The 17,482-nt window shown below is 42.5% G+C and overlaps 1 protein-coding gene across 3 annotated transcripts in view; it reads left to right on the top strand.

Moving 5' to 3' along the window:
• WBP1L (WW domain binding protein 1 like) overlaps positions 1-3,896 on the top strand; it is a 59,966-nt gene extending 56,070 nt beyond the window's left edge. For all 3 annotated transcript variants that reach the window (XM_073685320.1, XM_073685319.1, XM_073685321.1), the window contains exon 4: positions 1,619-3,896. In XM_073685320.1, the coding sequence (XP_073541421.1) occupies positions 1,619-2,331 (713 nt within the window). In that variant the 3' untranslated portion in view covers positions 2,332-3,896. The remainder of the gene's footprint in view (positions 1-1,618) is intronic.
• The last annotated feature ends 13,586 nt before the right edge of the window (positions 3,897-17,482 follow it).

The raw sequence follows: 17,482 nt of genomic DNA, 5'->3' as shown, positions 1-17,482 counted from the left end.
ATCTGGCGTAGCACCCCATCACTGTCCTTCTTGGTCAAATAGCCCTTACACAGCCTGGAGGTGTGTTTGGGGTCATTGTCCTGTTGAAAAATAAATGATGGTCCAACTAAACGCAAACCGGATGGAATAGCATGCTGCTGCAAGATGCTGTGGTAGCCATGCTGGTTCAGTATGCCTTCAATTTTGAATAAATCCCCAACAGTGTCACCAGCAAAGCACCCCCACACCATCACACCTCCTCCTCCATGCTTCACGGTGGGAACCAGGCATGTAGAGTCCATCCGTTCACCTTTTCTGCGTCGCACAAAGACACGGTGGTTGGAACCAAAGATCTCAAATTTGGACTCATCAGACCAAATCACAGATTTCCACTGGTCTAATGTCCATTCCTTGTGTTCTTTAGCCCAAACAAATCTCTTCTGCTTGTTGCCTGTCCTTAGCAGTGGTTTCCTAGCAGCTATTTTACCATGAAGGCCTGCTGCACAAAGTCTCTTCTTAACAGTTGTTGAAGAGATGTGTCTGCTGCTAGAACTCTGTGTGGCATTGACCTGGTCTCTAATCTGAGCTGCTGTTAACCTGCGATTTCTGAGGCTGGTGACTCGGATAAACTTATCCTCAGAAGCAGAGGTGACTCTTGGTCTTCCTTTCCTGGGGCGGTCCTCATGTGAGCCAGTTTCTTTGTAGCGCTTGATGGTTTTTGCAACTGCACTTGGGGACACATTCAAAGTTTCCCCAATTTTTCGCACTGACTGACCTTCATTTCTTAAAGTAATGATGGCCACTCGTTTTTCTTTACTTAGCTGCTTTTTTCTTGGCATAATACAAATTCTAACAGTCTATTCAGTAGGACTGTCAGCTGTGTATCCACCTGACTTCTGCACAACACAACTGATGGTCCCAACCCCATTTATAAGGCAAGAAATCCCACTTATTAAACCTGACAGGACACACCTGTGAAGTGAAAACCATTTCCGGTGACTACCTCTTGAAGCTCATCAAGAGAATGCCAAGAGTGTGCAAAGCAGTCATCAAAGCAAAAGGTGGCTACTTTGAAGAACCTAGAATATAAGACATATTTTCAGTTGTTTCACACTTTTTTGTTAAGTATATAATTCCACATGTGTTAATTCATAGTTTTGATGCCTTCGGTGTGAATGTACAATTTTCATAGTCATGAAAATACAGAAAAATCTTTAAATGAGAAGGTGTGTCCAAACTTTTGGTCTGTACTGTGTATATATATATATATATATATATATATATATATATATATATATATATATATATATATATATATATATATATGTATGTATGTATGTATGTATGTATATGTGTGTGTGTGTTATATAGGAGATATAGATATATATATATATAGATATATGTATATGTATGTGTGTGTGTGTGTTATATAGGAGATATAGATATATATATATATATATATATATATATATATAGATATATATATATGTGTGTGTGTGTTATATAGGAGATATAGATAGATATATATATATATATATATCTCCTATATAACATATATAAAATATTATATTGTATTTTTTTTTCACTTTTAATGTAATAAACATTTATAGTTTGACCATATGTTTTCTTCTTTCTATAGGATTTTTGCCAAACTATCTGCTACCTCCTTATGAAGAGGTCGTTAACAGACCTCCTACCCCCCCTCCACCATACACTGTCCTACACCAGCAATGCGTTGCAGCATGTTCGAGTTCAGGAACCGCTGAGGTCGCCCGAAACACCCAGAACAGCCAAACAAGTTCTCCAGCTGCAGCAAGTTGTAGTGGCACAACGAGACCACCCAGCGTTGTGGACTGTGAACCTTCTACGACATGTCTGGAACGAGTAGCAAACAAGCCAAATGGCCACGATTCCAACGATCCTGCCTGCGGTGCAGAATTGGAGGAGATGGCCGATCAAGTGTCCTTTTTAGACAAGGATTCAAAAGAACTCTTGAAGGACTACAGCTCTGACAGCTTTGATCAGAGTGGTTTCTTTGACGGCAAAGACAAGACACCAGGGAGACACCGGAGGTTCACTGGTGACTCGGGGATCGAAGTCTGTCTATGCAGTAGAGGCCATCATGATGACTTTAAAGAGCTTGATGGCTTAATTGATGACACAGGGGAAAACTTCTGTGACACTTGCAATTCCTGTGATGCTCGTCCCCACAGAGACGAAGTAGAAGGGATTTTTGATCATTGTGATAGTAATGACCATCCGCCTTTGCCACGTCAGCCTTTGAGCTTGCTAAACACAATTAATGAACAGGACTCTCCAAATTCTCATAACAGTAGCAGTTCCCGTGGCTAAAGCCATGTCCTGTAGGACAGAAGCATATGATTAAGTAACTGTTCTGTTCCACCTGTTTTTTTTTGTTTTTTTTTGTTTTTTTTTTTCCATTATTCTGTTCATTCAAAGACTTGGAAACGTTCTACCAAAGCTAAAGTAAGAACACGTGCTTTACTAATGCCTTTTTTTTTTTTATTCATTGGGGCTTTGGTAATGAGAACTTTGGTGATGAGTAGAAGCTGGAGCTTGAAGAAATTACAGGTGGAGGCTACAGTATGAGAAATGTCTGGATTTTATTGTAATCATATTCGATAAGCGGAAAAAAAATCTTCTGGTTTCATTGCTCATAATACAGGTTTGTATAGGAAGACCGCTACACGACGATTCCTCCTTTTGTATGGAGAGCAGTAGAGAATGTCCAGATTAGGCAACGCAAATGGGGCTTCGTAAATTGGAAAAGTTGTGACTAGGGTCACAAGAGCAGGGTAATGCGCCTCTATTGTCATGAGAGGATGTGAAAAACCAGAGGCGCTATGGGCACATCAGTGTTTTTGTAGCAAGGGATATGGACTTGCGCACACTATTAATTGCAAGCAGACAAGTAGCCCTAATCAAGTTTTCCAAAGAGAAGGTGACACCTCTGTAGGCTTCACCTCAAGTAGGAAGTGTCTCGAAATTGTTGAAGACGGGTCATTTACTAGCCTTAATTATAAGCTTTTCTCTCTCGTTTTTTTCCTACTTAAAACGAAAAAAAAAACAAAACACAAGGTATTGTGTCCTTGAATAGACGTCATAGTAAAATAAAAAGCAGCTGGTCTGCTCTGCACCTTCTATGGTCGCCTCTCTCTCCACTCGTGGTGGTCTCTGTAGCGCACATAGATATTTGCATGGTTTAGAAATCCCAGTGATGATGGTGATCCAGCACTGATTCTTGGCTGATGATGCGCCCCGTATAACACCAGCTCTCCATCCATTGTCCAAGATGAGCACAACAACTTTATTTTTTTGAGCAGTATTTTTTTCTTATGTTTTAAAATGATTGCAATTTCTACATTGACCACTAAAGGAAAAAAAAAAAGTAAAAAAATGTTGTAGTGTGGTCACCATGTGATTATTATGGGAATGCATGCCTATGTGAGTATGTATCCCATGCGGTAAGGTTAAGATGTTACTGCTACATTATACATTTTGTAGATTTTTTTTTATTTTTTTTTTGAACATTCCCTTCCATTTCAGAAGAGATGGGAATTTTCTTTAGAAAATGTATTAGAGGGGTCTATAGACATGAAGATTGTCACCGCTCTACACATGTTACTGTTGACTGACACCATTAAGAAGGTTGAATGTTACAATTTGCCTCATGGAAAGTGCAAAGATTTATTTTATTTTTATTTTTTTTGTATTTTGAGCAATGTCTGCTCTACGCTTAGGGAAAATTTTTTAATTTTACATTATTTTGTAAATGAATGTGCACTTCTGATATTTGCTTTAAAATATCTGTGGCAACATGGATCGACATTGACAACTTTCTTGCACTGGATTTCGTCATTTTGTTGGACAATAAAAAGAAACTTTTGAGAATAAAATGGTGCTTGTGTTTTTGTGTTGCTTTTGTACTCGCTGGAGTATCTTATCCCTCGGTGCCATGAAAACTGTTTATAAAATAAATAGTATATAATATATACTATAAAAATATACATTTAATGGATGTCATTTATTTAAAGGCCTTGACAACATTGGGCATTTTAAGTGCAAATTCATTTTTAGAAAACCTTTTAACCCTGAGGTTTTGATCAGTGGTGGATCCAAGTACTGAAACCAGTCAATAAATTGCTAAAACCAAAGAACAAAATTTTCACTTGTCTTATTCTTGTTGGAGGTGCTTAACAGTTGCAAGCCATCACGACTATTCAATATAACCAAGAAAATACAGCTGCACTCTGAAAACTGGCCAATTCATGAGAGCCCACCAGCCGTGACAAGGCATACCCCGTTGTAACACATTTTCTGTAGCCGTAATGCAGTTACAATTTCATATATTCAGTGTTTGCATATTACAGCATTTCAGAGTGCAGCTGTATTTTCTTGGTTATAGTGAATAATCATGACTTGCACCTGTTCACACTTGTCTTATTATGATTGGAGGTGCTGGTCAGTTTTTTGGCTTTTTGTAGTACACTTCTTTCTGACTGAGCACTCCTCCTATCAGTCTAAGGTGTTTTTTTATTAGAACTGGACATTGCCTGCCCTTAAATTTGTAAATTTTTAGCCTGTGAGAGGTATATAAGGTTAGGCTCCAATCAAAGTAGGTACGCCTTGCTGTAGCTGATGGGCTCTCATGAATTGGACAATTTGTGCGCTGAGTACCTTCATTTTTTTAACACGTTTTCTATAGCAGTAATGCAGTTCCAATTTCATATATTCAATGTTTGCACATTTATAGCATTTCAGAGTGCAGCTGTATTTTCTTGGTCACCTTGTGTAGTATACCGGCCACTTTTCATAGACTGCAGCGGTGGAGCAGCTCACTATAGTATTGAAAATCCCCCCCCATTCTTAAGAACAGAGTATTTTGAATAAGAAGTAAATTGCAAAGTTTCTTCCAAGGTAGGTGCTTGTTATGGGATGGCTTGTAGCATGATTTAAAGAAGGATCTGTCTTTTGTCAGGTTGATTGTATGTAATCAACTTGAATCATTCTTTATATTTGTAACTTGTGGGTTTTTTGTTTTGTTTTTTTTTTTAAATGTATCATTTGAGTAATATTTTGTATTTGTCCTCCCTTAATTCTATGCACTGCATCATTATCGGATCGGTGTAACCTTCGGCCATATACATCCTAAGCGTCCTGTTTTCTGATAATAAAAACTACCAAGAACAACTAGACAGTGGGATGTAGACTTATCAGAAAGCAGATGATTACTTTGCGGGCAGTGTAACATCTGCCATTACTGGTTGTCTCCCACCATTTACACAAAGGGGCTTATTCAGTTCCAGTGCAGATTCTGGATTCTTACAGAGGTCCCTGTGTCTGTGTAATAATGGCCATGGTTAAATGATAGTTTGAACATATCAGATGAGCCCTGGTTTTCTAGGAAAGTACAATTTGTGCTGTATACTACGCAACAATTCGGCAACGTGTACAAGACCTCTGTTCATTCTCTTGAAAAATTATAACTTAAACTTGGGTAAGTCACCGACCCGATTCGTCACTTAGGTTCTTTTTTTAACTTTTTTGTTGTTGTTGTGTTCGTTGACTTTTTTTTGTACCAATTTCTTCAAAACTTCGCAAGTGGCTCATGAATTTTGCGCAATATTGAAAATACTCTTTTTTGGGTGTCTTGCAACTTTTTAGCACAAAAATTTGCACATTTCACTGGTGCAAAATTTATGCCACATTAACTAGCGCTAGTGTAATCACTCTGGAGTAGGCTGAAGTACATTTGCGCCAAATTGTGACTGCGGCGTGCGCAATGAAAGATTACGTCCTCTCGCTGGCCAGTGTCAGGACGTAGTTTGTGCGTGGAGTTGGCGCGTGATGTGCTTCCGTCCCACAGAAGACAGCAGTGTTTCCTTTAATGTCTATACCACAAACCCCATGTCTCCTGTCATGTCTTTGCTGCAGCCTCCATGTGTCTCTAGTGATGCATATGTCTCAGCCCAATGTCTCTTGTGATGTCTATGCTGCAGCCCCCATGTCTCTCTAGTGATGCATATGTCTCAGCCCAATGTCTCCTGTGATGTCTATACCCCATATCTTCATATTTTGTTATACACATGTTTATTTCCTTTTGTGTGTATTGGAACAACCCCTCCAAAAAAACAAGAAAAAAAAAGGCAAAGTGGGCATAGTTTCACACAAAATCCCAAAAATGGGCCGGTTATATTGTTGCCACCTTTCCAAAATTGTGGGTAGGCATCTTTGTTTCGGGCATGTGATGATCGTTCAAACTCACCTGTGGCAAGTAACAGGTGTGGACAATATGAAAATTACACCTGAAACGATAAAAAGCGGGAGACACTGACTCAATCTTAGCATTGTCTGTCTCTGTGTACCACACTAAGCATGGAGAACCGAAAGAGAACTGACTGAGGACTTGAGAACCAAAATTGTTGAACAATATCAACAATCTCAAGGTTACAAGTCCATCTCCAGAGATCTTGATGTTCCTTTGGCCACAGTGTGCAACATAATCAAGAAGTTTACAATTTATGGCACTGTAGCTAATCTCCCTGGACATGGACGGCAGAGAAAAATTGATGAAAGGTTGCCACGCAGCCCCATATCTTGTGTGATGTATATTACGCTTCCCCCCACATCTCTCTGTAATGTATATGCTGCATCCCCCCATGTTTCCTGTGATGTATACACCGCATGCCCCATGTTTCCTGTGATGTATGAATTCCAGCCTCAGGGTATCATATGTAATAAAATTATATATATTTACTCCAGCACAGATGTCTCCTGTGTGTATATACAACAGTATCTGTGCCTCCTATATGATGTATGCAGCAGTCTCTGTGTCTCCTATGTGATGTATATACAGCCTTGGTCTCTGTGATGTATATACAGCAGCCTCGCTGTCTCCTATGTGGTGTATATACAGCAGTGTCGCTGTCTCCTATGTGGTGTATACTGCAGATCACCTACTGCTATAAATATGTGAGCAGTAATAAATTTCCAAGTTTGAGGAGACCTGCAGTGTAATAAACATCTGTGTTCAGTACGACTTACTGCTGCGAGTTCTTTACAAAACATATGCTCGCAAAAAGTCGCCTGCGCTCCAGACTGGCGCAAATCTGGAAAAGCAGTTACGAGTAGCAGCATCATCAATACCACCTAACATCACAGGGGCGCCAAAGAAAAGCAGTTCGAGCCATCACATTACGGGGGAGTTAATTAAATATTTCACCAAATATAGCTGGGTCATTTTCAAGTAGATCATTTTGTACGGCCCCTGAAAAATGTCATAAATGTTCAAATGGAAAAAAAAAATTGTTCCCCACCCCTGTTGCACGAGTAGGGGACAATCTCCTTTAAGAGTATATGCAGATGTGGCAGATCTGTTGCTGAAATTTCTGCGACTGTCCCAGTGGGCTTGCAAACATTCCCTAGCTTGCTTTCCAAACAGCAGATGAATGTGGAACTTCGCTTGCAGTCATGCTTATTTCCAAGGATTTTAAAGCCACAGCTCTGATTACTGTCCTGTAATTCTAGCATGTTGAGCACCTGTGCGATCAGCACATGACCAGGACAGAATTATATATATGGGAAGTAAACAATGACGGCTCCTGTAGAAGGACTGCAAATATGGAATTGATGAGGAATTGATTTAGAAATTGTTAGGAAAAGGATTACATTTTTTATCCTGTGTACAAAGAACAATATTTGATGGAAATCTTCTGAGAGTATGTACACACTATGGGCCCGATTCATCAAAGCCTTCATCTCAGAATTCTGGCGCAACAGCTTTGAAAAGTGGCAAAATCTAGGCACAACTCAGAGTTCCGCCTCCATTTTGCGACAATTGGCATCTTTATGCCAGTTTCTCCCACCTCCACCGAAATGGGTAGAACTGGGGCGAGTTTGTGGATGTGGCAACTGCCACTCACCAAATTCATGATGAGCTGCGGCGTTCGCTACTCCACAAATCTTGGGAGTAGGATTTGGGCTCACGTGCATGCCACTTATCTGACAATATTGATTCATGAAAAGGCTAATACCTCATTATGAATCAGGAGTGTTTTACTCCAGCACGCCTCTCCTAAAGACTGGTCTTGATGAATCAGGCCCTATGTCTTTTTCCAGTGGTCAAAAAGGTTCGTTCTCGAGCAGAAGACGTTTCAGGAATCACTCCTTGTCTTTTGCGTTCTTTAACCCTGAGCATTTTTTTTTTTTTTGGTCGTTCCCTGAAACACTTTTGTCAATGTTTTTTTTTTCTGCATTTATATAGGAATTCTGAATACGGACAAGAGTATTTGCTCCTCTTTATGCGGAACTCCTATAGCAATAAACAGGGAAGCGATGTTCAGTGTGGAAACACGATCGCCGTGGCTTCATAAACTTAATATTGTAGTGTTTTTTTGTTTTTTTAAAGAATTCTCTCATTCTGAAAAATTTTGGTATATCAAATGCTACCATAGATTTATCTGTACATTATGTAAAATGAAAAGAAAATGACCTGTATAAAAACAAGGCCTCAAATAGGTAAGGACCATAAAAATATCTAAATGACAGAATGAACAAGGTTTAAAAAAATTAACTGGTCTCTTATTTTGTGCCTAATGTGTTTTTTATTTTACTTTTTTTATTTTAAAGAGGTTGTCTACTACCTTTACATCAATGGCCTATCCTTAGGATAGGTCATCAATGTCTAATCTGCCGGGGTCCGGCTCCTCACCCATCAGCTGTTATTGGTGTCATCAGTGGCCGTCGGACAGAAGTACTTGCTTGCGGAGCTGGCAGTCTACTTGTAGTGACCGAGGCGGGATACTACACAATGACCTCCTATTGATTAGAATAGGAGGCGGTTGTGTAGTACCCTGCAGCAGCCACTACAAGTAGACTGAGCCGCTCCGCAAGTAAGTACCTCCGGCCGGCGGCTGCCACCGACGCCGATAACAGCTGATGGGTGGGGTGCCGGACCCCGACCAATTAGACATTGATGACCTATTCGAAGGCTAAGCCATCAATGTAAAAGTAGTGGAGAACCTCTTTAAATATGCAATTCTAGAAATATGTTCCTTTTTATTTAATACGGTAAGTTCTCTGGTCTTTACCAAGGAGTCGTGTAAAGGAGTCGTGTCTCACAGGATTCTTGGGAAGTGTGTTTAGGCTGCTCTACATAATTACCCTGTGAGCAGGAAGAGGGGCGTAACTACAATAGGTGCAGGGGTTGCAATCATTCCCGGGCCCTGGAATCTAGGGGGCCCAAAAAGTCCCTTTGGTCTATATGGAAAAAATCAATACAAAATTTGAGCTTTTGCATTGGGGCCCATTAATTTCAGGTTATGCCACTGCCTGTGAGCATCGCCCCCTTGGTAAATACTGTAGAAAACTTGTGTATTTGGCGCACTTGATAAAAAGGTCCAGATCTCTGGAACTCTATGGTGGATTAAAACAAAACACCGGAATGCTCCGGAAACCACCGGGAATAAAATGAGAACAAAGACTGACCACTCTAGACATTGCCAGTTTAAAGGGGATGTCCATTTTATCTTTATTTTAATAAATGAGTTGTGGACATAATTTTGTGGCACTCATATATACATAATAATGGTTTTCCTTCTGCATGTGAGCAGACCTGTCCATTGCCTCCTCCAATCTAAAATAAATAAAAAATAAAAAAAAAACAATTGCACATGGTAAAGCTGGAGGAGGCTGATGGACAGGCATATACCCATCATTTAGAAACGAGAAGACTGAGCTATTGCTTTTCTTTATATCCGTATTTGTAGAGCTCACTTTCCTCGTCACCTCCACCATGGAGTCCTTCATCGGTGACATAATGATGTCATTTAGTACAATGCTGATCAATTTTTGCTTTTTCCAGGAATATACCCATCATAAATAGGAAATAAAGAGAAAAAAAAAAACTAACGGGCAATTAACTGTGCAAAGGTGGAAGATTACAGGACTCTGTATGTTTTGTTAATAAATGATTTTTAACAACCATATACCATACCTGCAATTGTTTAACTATTTTATGACCCGGTTTCTGTTTGAGTTTTACAGGAAATTAATTCATCAAAAGTATCATATCCATAATTCCTAACCATCTCACCAAATGACATGAAGGGACTAGTGTTGAGCAAGCACTAAAATGCTCGGGTGCTCGAACCTCGGGCCGCGCTCATCGTGATACTCGGGTGCTCGACCCAAGCAACCAGCCCAATGTTAGTCTATGGGAGACGTGGAGGTTGCAGTGGAATAAAAAGACAATATCAATGCACCTAGGAAAAGTGGTGGAGGTCGCAGTAGCTTAACAAGACGGTTTTAATGCCCCTTGGAAGAATGGTGGAGGTCGCAGTAGCTTAACAAGACTGTTTTAATGCCCCTTGGAAAAGTGGTGGAGGTCACAATAGCTTAACAAGACGGTTTTAATGCCCCTTGGAAGAATGGTGGAGGTCGCAGTAGCTTAACAAGACTGTTTTAATGCCCCTTGGAAAAGTGGTGGAGGTCGTAGTAGCTTAACAATACGGTTTTAATGCCCCTTGGAAGAGACGTGGAGGTTGCAGTAGCTTAACAAAACGGTTTTAATGCCCCTGGAAAGAATGGTGGAGGTCGCAGTAGCTTAACAAGACGGTTTTAATGCCCTTGGGGAAAGTGGGGGAGGTCACAGTAGCTTAACAAGATGGGTTTTAATGCCCCTTGGAAGAGACGTGGAGGTCGCAGTAGCTTAACAAGACGGTTTTAATACCCCTTAGAAGAGACGTGGAGGTTGCATTAGCTTAACGAGACGGTTTTAATGCCCGTTACAAGAGCCATGCAGTACAGCATATTAAAAACATTATTCCCATTATTGGGGAGTGGGTCTCCCATAGTCTTTGCCTATGCCTTCCAAGCAAAAGCTGCTAAAAATTAGGACGGAGGAACTTGCAATGCTGGCAACACGGACCACGGTCACCCTGGTGGTATAGTGGTGGTGGAGGCTGAGGATAAGGAGAAGAGTAAAATACAGCTGAAATGAGGAAGCATATACCCATGTGTGGGTGTGAAGCGGTGCATGTGAATACACCTCCCGAAATAACACAGTGGATTTGACTTTGTTACTCTGGTGTCATTTGGTGGTGATGAGAAGACTGGCCAAATCCAGCCCTTGTTCATTTTGATAAGGGTCAGATTGTCAGTTGACAGGCGAGTGCGCTTATCAGTTATAATTCCCCCAGCGGCACTAAAAACACGCTCCTATAACACGCTAGCGGCAGGGCAGGCCAGGACCTCCAAGGCGTACAGAGCGAGTTCATTTCAAGTGTCTAGCTTGGATACCCAATAATTAAAAGGCACAGAGGAATCACGTAGAACGCTGGTACGGTCAGCAAGGTACTCCCTCACCATTTTTTGAAACTTTCCACTCCTTGTGAGAGTACCCCGCGCCTCAGGGCCTGTAAGCTGGGCGGGTCTCAGAAAACTGTCCCAGAATGTTGACAGTGTTCCCCTGCCTCTGCTGGATTGGAGTTGCGTCTCTCTCGCCTGTACGTCTTGGTTGGTCAATGAACTGTGACCTCTGCCGCTAGCGTGTTCAGATGGGAACTTTTTTAACAGTTCTGCAGCTAGGGCCTTCTGTTACTGCCCCATTTTTGTAGACCTCTCCACCTCAGGAATAAGAGAGTGAAAGTTGTTCTTGTAGCGGGGGTCTAAAAGTGTCACCAACCAGTAATGACTGTCACCCAACATTTTGACAACGCGAGGGTCACGGTTAAGGGAGCGTAACAAAGTCAGCCATGCGTGCCAGACTGGTAACGGGCAAGACTTCCGTGTCCTCACCAAGATGACGACTGACCATGCTCTCCTCCTCCTCCCCCCCCCCTGTCCTCAGGCCACCCACGCTGAACCGACTGTATGACCGTTGTACAGGTACTACCGTCTACAGCGCATGATACCAGCTCCTGTTCTTCCTCCTCCTCCTCTCCCTCATTGTCCCCCAATGCACATTGGGATGAAATGAGGCTTGGCTGTGTGTAATCGCCCATTATGGGTTCTTGATCCATCTCATCATACTCTGGCTGCAATGCCTCCTCTTTAATTCTCTGCAGAGAGCGTTGCAAAAGACAGACAAGTGGGATGCTGACGCTAATGATGGCGTCATCGCCACTCACCATCTTGGTGGACTCCTCAAAGTTTGTCAGGATGGTACATATGTCCGACATCCAGGTCCACTCCTGAGGTCTTATGTGTGGAGTCTGACCTGAATATCGACGGCCTTGTTGCAGCTGGTACTCCACAACTGCTCTCTTCTGCTCACAAATCCTTTGCAACATGTGGAGGGTAGAGTTCCAACGTGTGGGGACATCACACACCAGTCGGTGTCCCGGAAGCTGCAAATGCTGCCGCAACACAGCAAGGACAGCGGAAGCTGTAGCCGACTTGCGAAAATGAGCTGACAGGCAGCGTACTTTGACAACCAGATCTGGCAACTCGGGGTACGATTTAAGAAACCGCTGAACCACGAGGTTAAGCACATGAGCCAGGCATGGTACGTGTGTGATCTCGCCTCACCTCAGAGCCGCCACCAGGTTATGGCCATTGTCACACACGACCATGCCTGGATGTAGGTTCAGCGGTCTCAGCCACAGATCTGGCTGCTCTTTCACAGCTGTCCACAACTCACAAGCAGTGTGAGGTTTATCACCTAAGCGTATGAGTTTCAGCACAGCCTGTTGCCACTTGGCTGAGGCAGTACTGCAGTGCTTCCAGCTTGTAACTGATGTGATGATATCTGAGATGGAGGCTGAACATGAGGAGGAGGATGATGCGCAGGAGCTGTACACTGTGGGGGCAACTCTGACTGACATAGGGCCCGCAATCTTCGGTGTGGGGAGGACGTGTTCCGTCCCAAGGTCCGACTGGGTCCCGGCTTCCACTATGTTTACCCAGTGTGCCATCAGGGAGATGTACCGTCCCTGGCCACAAGCACTTGTCCACGTGTCCGTTGTCAGGTGGACTCTCCCAGTAACTGCGTTATTGAGGACACGGCAGATGTTTTGGGACACGTGCTTGTGTAGTGCGGGGATGGCACACCGGGCAAAATAGTGTCGGCTGGGGACTGAGTACCGAGGCACAGCCACCGCCATAAGGTTGCGGAAGGATTCCGTCTCCACCAGCCTAAAAGGCAGCATTTCCAACGCAAGCAGTCGTGAAATGTGCAAATTTAGGACTGTGGCCTGTGGGGCATTGGCTGCGAATTTGCACTTTTGTTCAAAGCTCTGGGATATGGACAATTGAAAGCTGCAGTGGGATGTGGACGTTGATGCTGTTTCTTGAGAAACTGCCATAAGAAGTGAAGACTGAGAGGAGGGGGCATCTTTGCATGCAGTATGGACAGAGGATTGCCTTGCACGCACAACAGGGGATTCTATTACACGCACAACAGCGGAAGAAGCAGTGGTGACACCCGCTGACACTGGTCGTGGACCCTGGGGTTTGCCCCACAAAGTCGGGTGCTTTGCTGCCATGTGCCTGATCATGCTGGTGGTGGTCAGGCTGGTAGTTTTGTCACCCCTGCTGATGCTGGCATGGCAGGTGGTACAAATGGCCTTTTTGGGGTTATCAGAAGAGTCTTTAAAAAAAATTCCAGACTCTGGAAGACCTACCGGTTGTACTGGCAACGTCCCTCGTGTTGGTGTTACGGGGAACTGTTGCCCACCTTCTGTGTGTGGCCACCACACTGTTTCTTCCTGCCTGTTGGGGTACTCTGCCTCCCTCCCCCTGTGTGCTGCTGGCCTCGCTCTGTGTGTCCTCCTGCCACGTTGGGTCAGTTACTAGATCATCCACCACCTCCTCCTCTTCCACTTGCCCACCACGATCCTCCTCCTCACTTCGTGGCAATTGTGTCTCATCATCGTCCACCTCTTGTGACAAATTGCCAGCGTCGACTTCCTCTGGCCGTGGCTGTTCAAATATTTGGGCATCGCTACATGGGATCTCCTCTTCCACCACTTCAAGCGGAGCAGGCGAGGGGCACAAATATGGAAATGGACCAGTGAACAGCTCTTCAGAGTGTCCAAGTGTGGGATCAGTTGCTGTCTGACGACACTCGGCATGGTGGGAGGAAGGAGCATCAGGGTGAGGAGGAGTATGCGGTCAAGACTCACGGCTACTAAAACTTGACCGTGTGGAAGACAGACCAGAGGTGGTGGTGCCCAGGTAACTGGAAGTATTATCTGCTATCCAATTAATAACCTGTTCACACTGATCAGTTCTCAATACTGGTGTTGTAGTGTGGTTCCCTAGTAATTCGGTCAAGAAGTGGGAGCGAGAAGATGTGGCTGTTGGTTGTGGCACATTTTCACCTTGGCCACGGCCCCGTCCTCTACACGCACCATTACCAGAACGTCTAGTTCAACGTCCCTTGCCACGCGCCTTTCCCATTGTAAATGAAGTAAAATATCTTACACTCGCACTATCAATGGAAAAAGGGTAATAGAAAGGAGATTAGAACCGTGGAAGAGGAAAACCACAGTTCTATTTGTCTGCCCTACACCAGAATCTTTTAAACAGATATATTTGTGACTGAACAGACAGGGAGACACTATTACTGGGTTTTTTTACGTAAAACAGGCCAAAAGTTGGATAATGCAGAGATTTGAACCGTGGAACTGCAAAACCACAGTTCTAATTTACTGGCGTATACCAGACTTTTTTAAATAGATATATTTGGGGCTGAACAGTCAGCGACACACTCAAACTGTTTTTTTTTATGTAAAAAAGACCCAAAAGTGTATAATACAGAGATTTGACCCGTGGAACTGCAGGGCGGAGACCCGAGCTCCCGCCCGAGTAACCCCCGAAATGCTCGGTGCTCGCCGAACATCCTGAGTAGTGAGATGCTCGGGCGAGTAACGAGCAGTGTCGAGCATGCTCGCTCAACACTAGAAGGGACAAGTGTCTAGTGAGTTCTAGTGATCAAGAAGCTTTCATCTTTAGGGTTAGGATTATAACTTGAACCAGCCACAGCCATTCACAAGATGGCTGATGGCTATTTCACATGACTCCCCCATACACAGGAACGCTCATCATCAGCTTATCTCCACATCGAGAAAAAGAATCAGACCCTGAAATTCCAACAGCTTGATCCTTCTCTAACCGGACATCATCCATAGGGACGCAGACCATATACATTAAATGGTCCGTTAATTGAACCATTAAACCGAAATTGGTGGGATTGGCTGACTTTTACCCAATGTTTACAGGGACCTTCAGAGTGCTCCTACAATCTGCCAGGACAAAAAAAACACATTAATAAAAGGTTGTTATTCTCTTGAAAGCTCAAAACTGAGGACAATCACATTGTTTCAAATGATGACATGGTTGCCTCCTGAACTGGTCATCCCCTATGGAACACAAATAAAGCTGCTCAAATCTGCCTTGCTCTCACAAGGTGGACTGCAGGTTTATATATATATATATATATATATATATATATATATATATATATATATATATATATATATATATATAATATACACCACCGTTCAAAAGTTTGGGGTCACCCAGACAATTTTGTGTTTTCCAGGAAAACTCATACTTTTATTTATAAAATGAGTTGCAAAATGATTAGAAAATATAGTCCAGACATTGACAAGGTTAGAAGTAATGATTTTTGTTAGAAAGAATAATTTTCTCCTTCAAACTTTGCTTTCATCAAAGAATGTTCCCTTTGCAGCAATTACAGCATTGCAGACCTTTGGCATTCTAGCTGTTAATTTGCTGAGGTAATCTTGAGAAATTTCACCCAATGCTTCCTGAAGCCCCTCGCACAAGTTGGACTGGCTTGATGGGCACTTTTTGCGGACCATACGGTCAAGCTGCTCCCACAACAGCTCAATGAGGTTGAGATCTGGTGACTGCGCTGACCACTCCATTACAGATAGAATACCAGCTGCCTGCTTCTTCCCTAAATAGTTCATGCATAATTTGGAGGTGTGCTTTGGGTCCTTGTCCAGTTGTAGGATGAAATTGGCTCCAATCAAGCACTGTCCACAGGGTATGGCATGGCGTTGCAAAATGGAGTGATAGCCTTCCTTATTCAAAATCCCATTTACCTTGTACAAATCTCCCACTTTACCAGCACCAAAGCAACTCCAGACCATCACATTACCTCCACCATGCTTGACAGATGGCGTCAGGCACTCTTCCAGCATCTTTTCAGTTGTTCTGCATCTCACAAATGTTCTTCTGTGTGATCCAAACACCTCAAACTTTGATTCGTCTGTCCATAAAACTTTTTTCCAATCTTTCTCTGTCCAATGTCTGTGTTCTTTTTAACATATTAATCTTTTCCTTTTATTAGCCAGTCTCAGATATGGCTTTTTCTTTGCCACTTTGCCCTGAAGGCCAGCATCCCGGAGTCGCCTCTTCACTGTAGACGTTGACACTGGAGTTTTGCGTGTACTATTTAATGAAGCTGCCAGTTGAAGAGCTGTGAGGCATCGATTTCTCAAACTAGAGACTCTAATATACTTGTCTTGTTGCTCAGTTGTGCAGCGGGGCCTCCTACTTCTCTTTCTACTCTGGTTAGAGCTTGTTTGTGCTCTCCTCTGAAGGGAGTAGTACACGCCGTTGTAGGAAATCTTCAGTTTCTTGGCAATTTCTCACATGGAATAGCCTTCATTTCTAAGAACAAGAATAGACTGTCGAGTTTCACATGAAAGTTCTCTTTTTCTGGCCATTTTGAGTGTTTCATAGAACAAACAAATGTAATGCTCCAGATTCTCAACTAGCTCAAAGGAAGGTCAATTTTATAGCTTCTCAAATCAGTCAAACCGTTTTCAGCTGGGTTAACATACTTGTGCAAGGGTTTTCTAGGGTTTTCTAAACATCCATTAGCCTTCTTACACAGTTAGCAAACACAATGTACCATTAAAACTCTGGAGTGGTGGTTGTTGGAAATGGGCCTTGATACACCTATGTAGATATTGCAATAAAAACAAGATGTTTGCAGCTAGAATAGTCATTTACCACATTAACAATGTATAGAGTGTATTTCTGATTCATTTAATGTTAGCTTCATTGAAAAAAAAAAGTGCTTTTCTTTCAAAAATAATGCAATTTCTAAATGACCCCAAACTTTTGAACGGTAGTGTATATGCAGTACAGACCAAAAGTTTGGACACACCTTCTCATTTAAAGATTTTTCTGTATTTTCATGACTATGAAAATTGTACATTCACACTGAAGGCATCAAAACTATGAATTAACACATGTGGAATTATATAATTAACAAAATAGTGTGAAACAACTGAAAATATGTCTTATATTCTAGGTTCTTCAAAGTAGCCACCTTTTGCTTTGATGACTGCTTTGCACACTCTTGGCATTCTCTTGATGAGCTCTAAAACTGCACACAGATGAAACTTGCAATAGGGTACAATTCACACACTCCTGGCACCGTGCCTAGTCAGCATCACATTTTTAAAAAATTCTGTTTATTGTTCTGGCTATGCTGTTTATT

This window comes from Phyllobates terribilis, unplaced genomic scaffold, assembly GCF_046119375.1.
Source record: "Phyllobates terribilis strain yellow unplaced genomic scaffold, ASM4611937v1 Scaffold_5__5_contigs__length_657084704, whole genome shotgun sequence".
Lineage (NCBI taxonomy): Eukaryota > Metazoa > Chordata > Amphibia > Anura > Dendrobatidae > Phyllobates > Phyllobates terribilis.
Note: the sequence above shows the minus strand (reverse complement) of the source record. Positions and strands in the feature narration are given on the sequence as shown.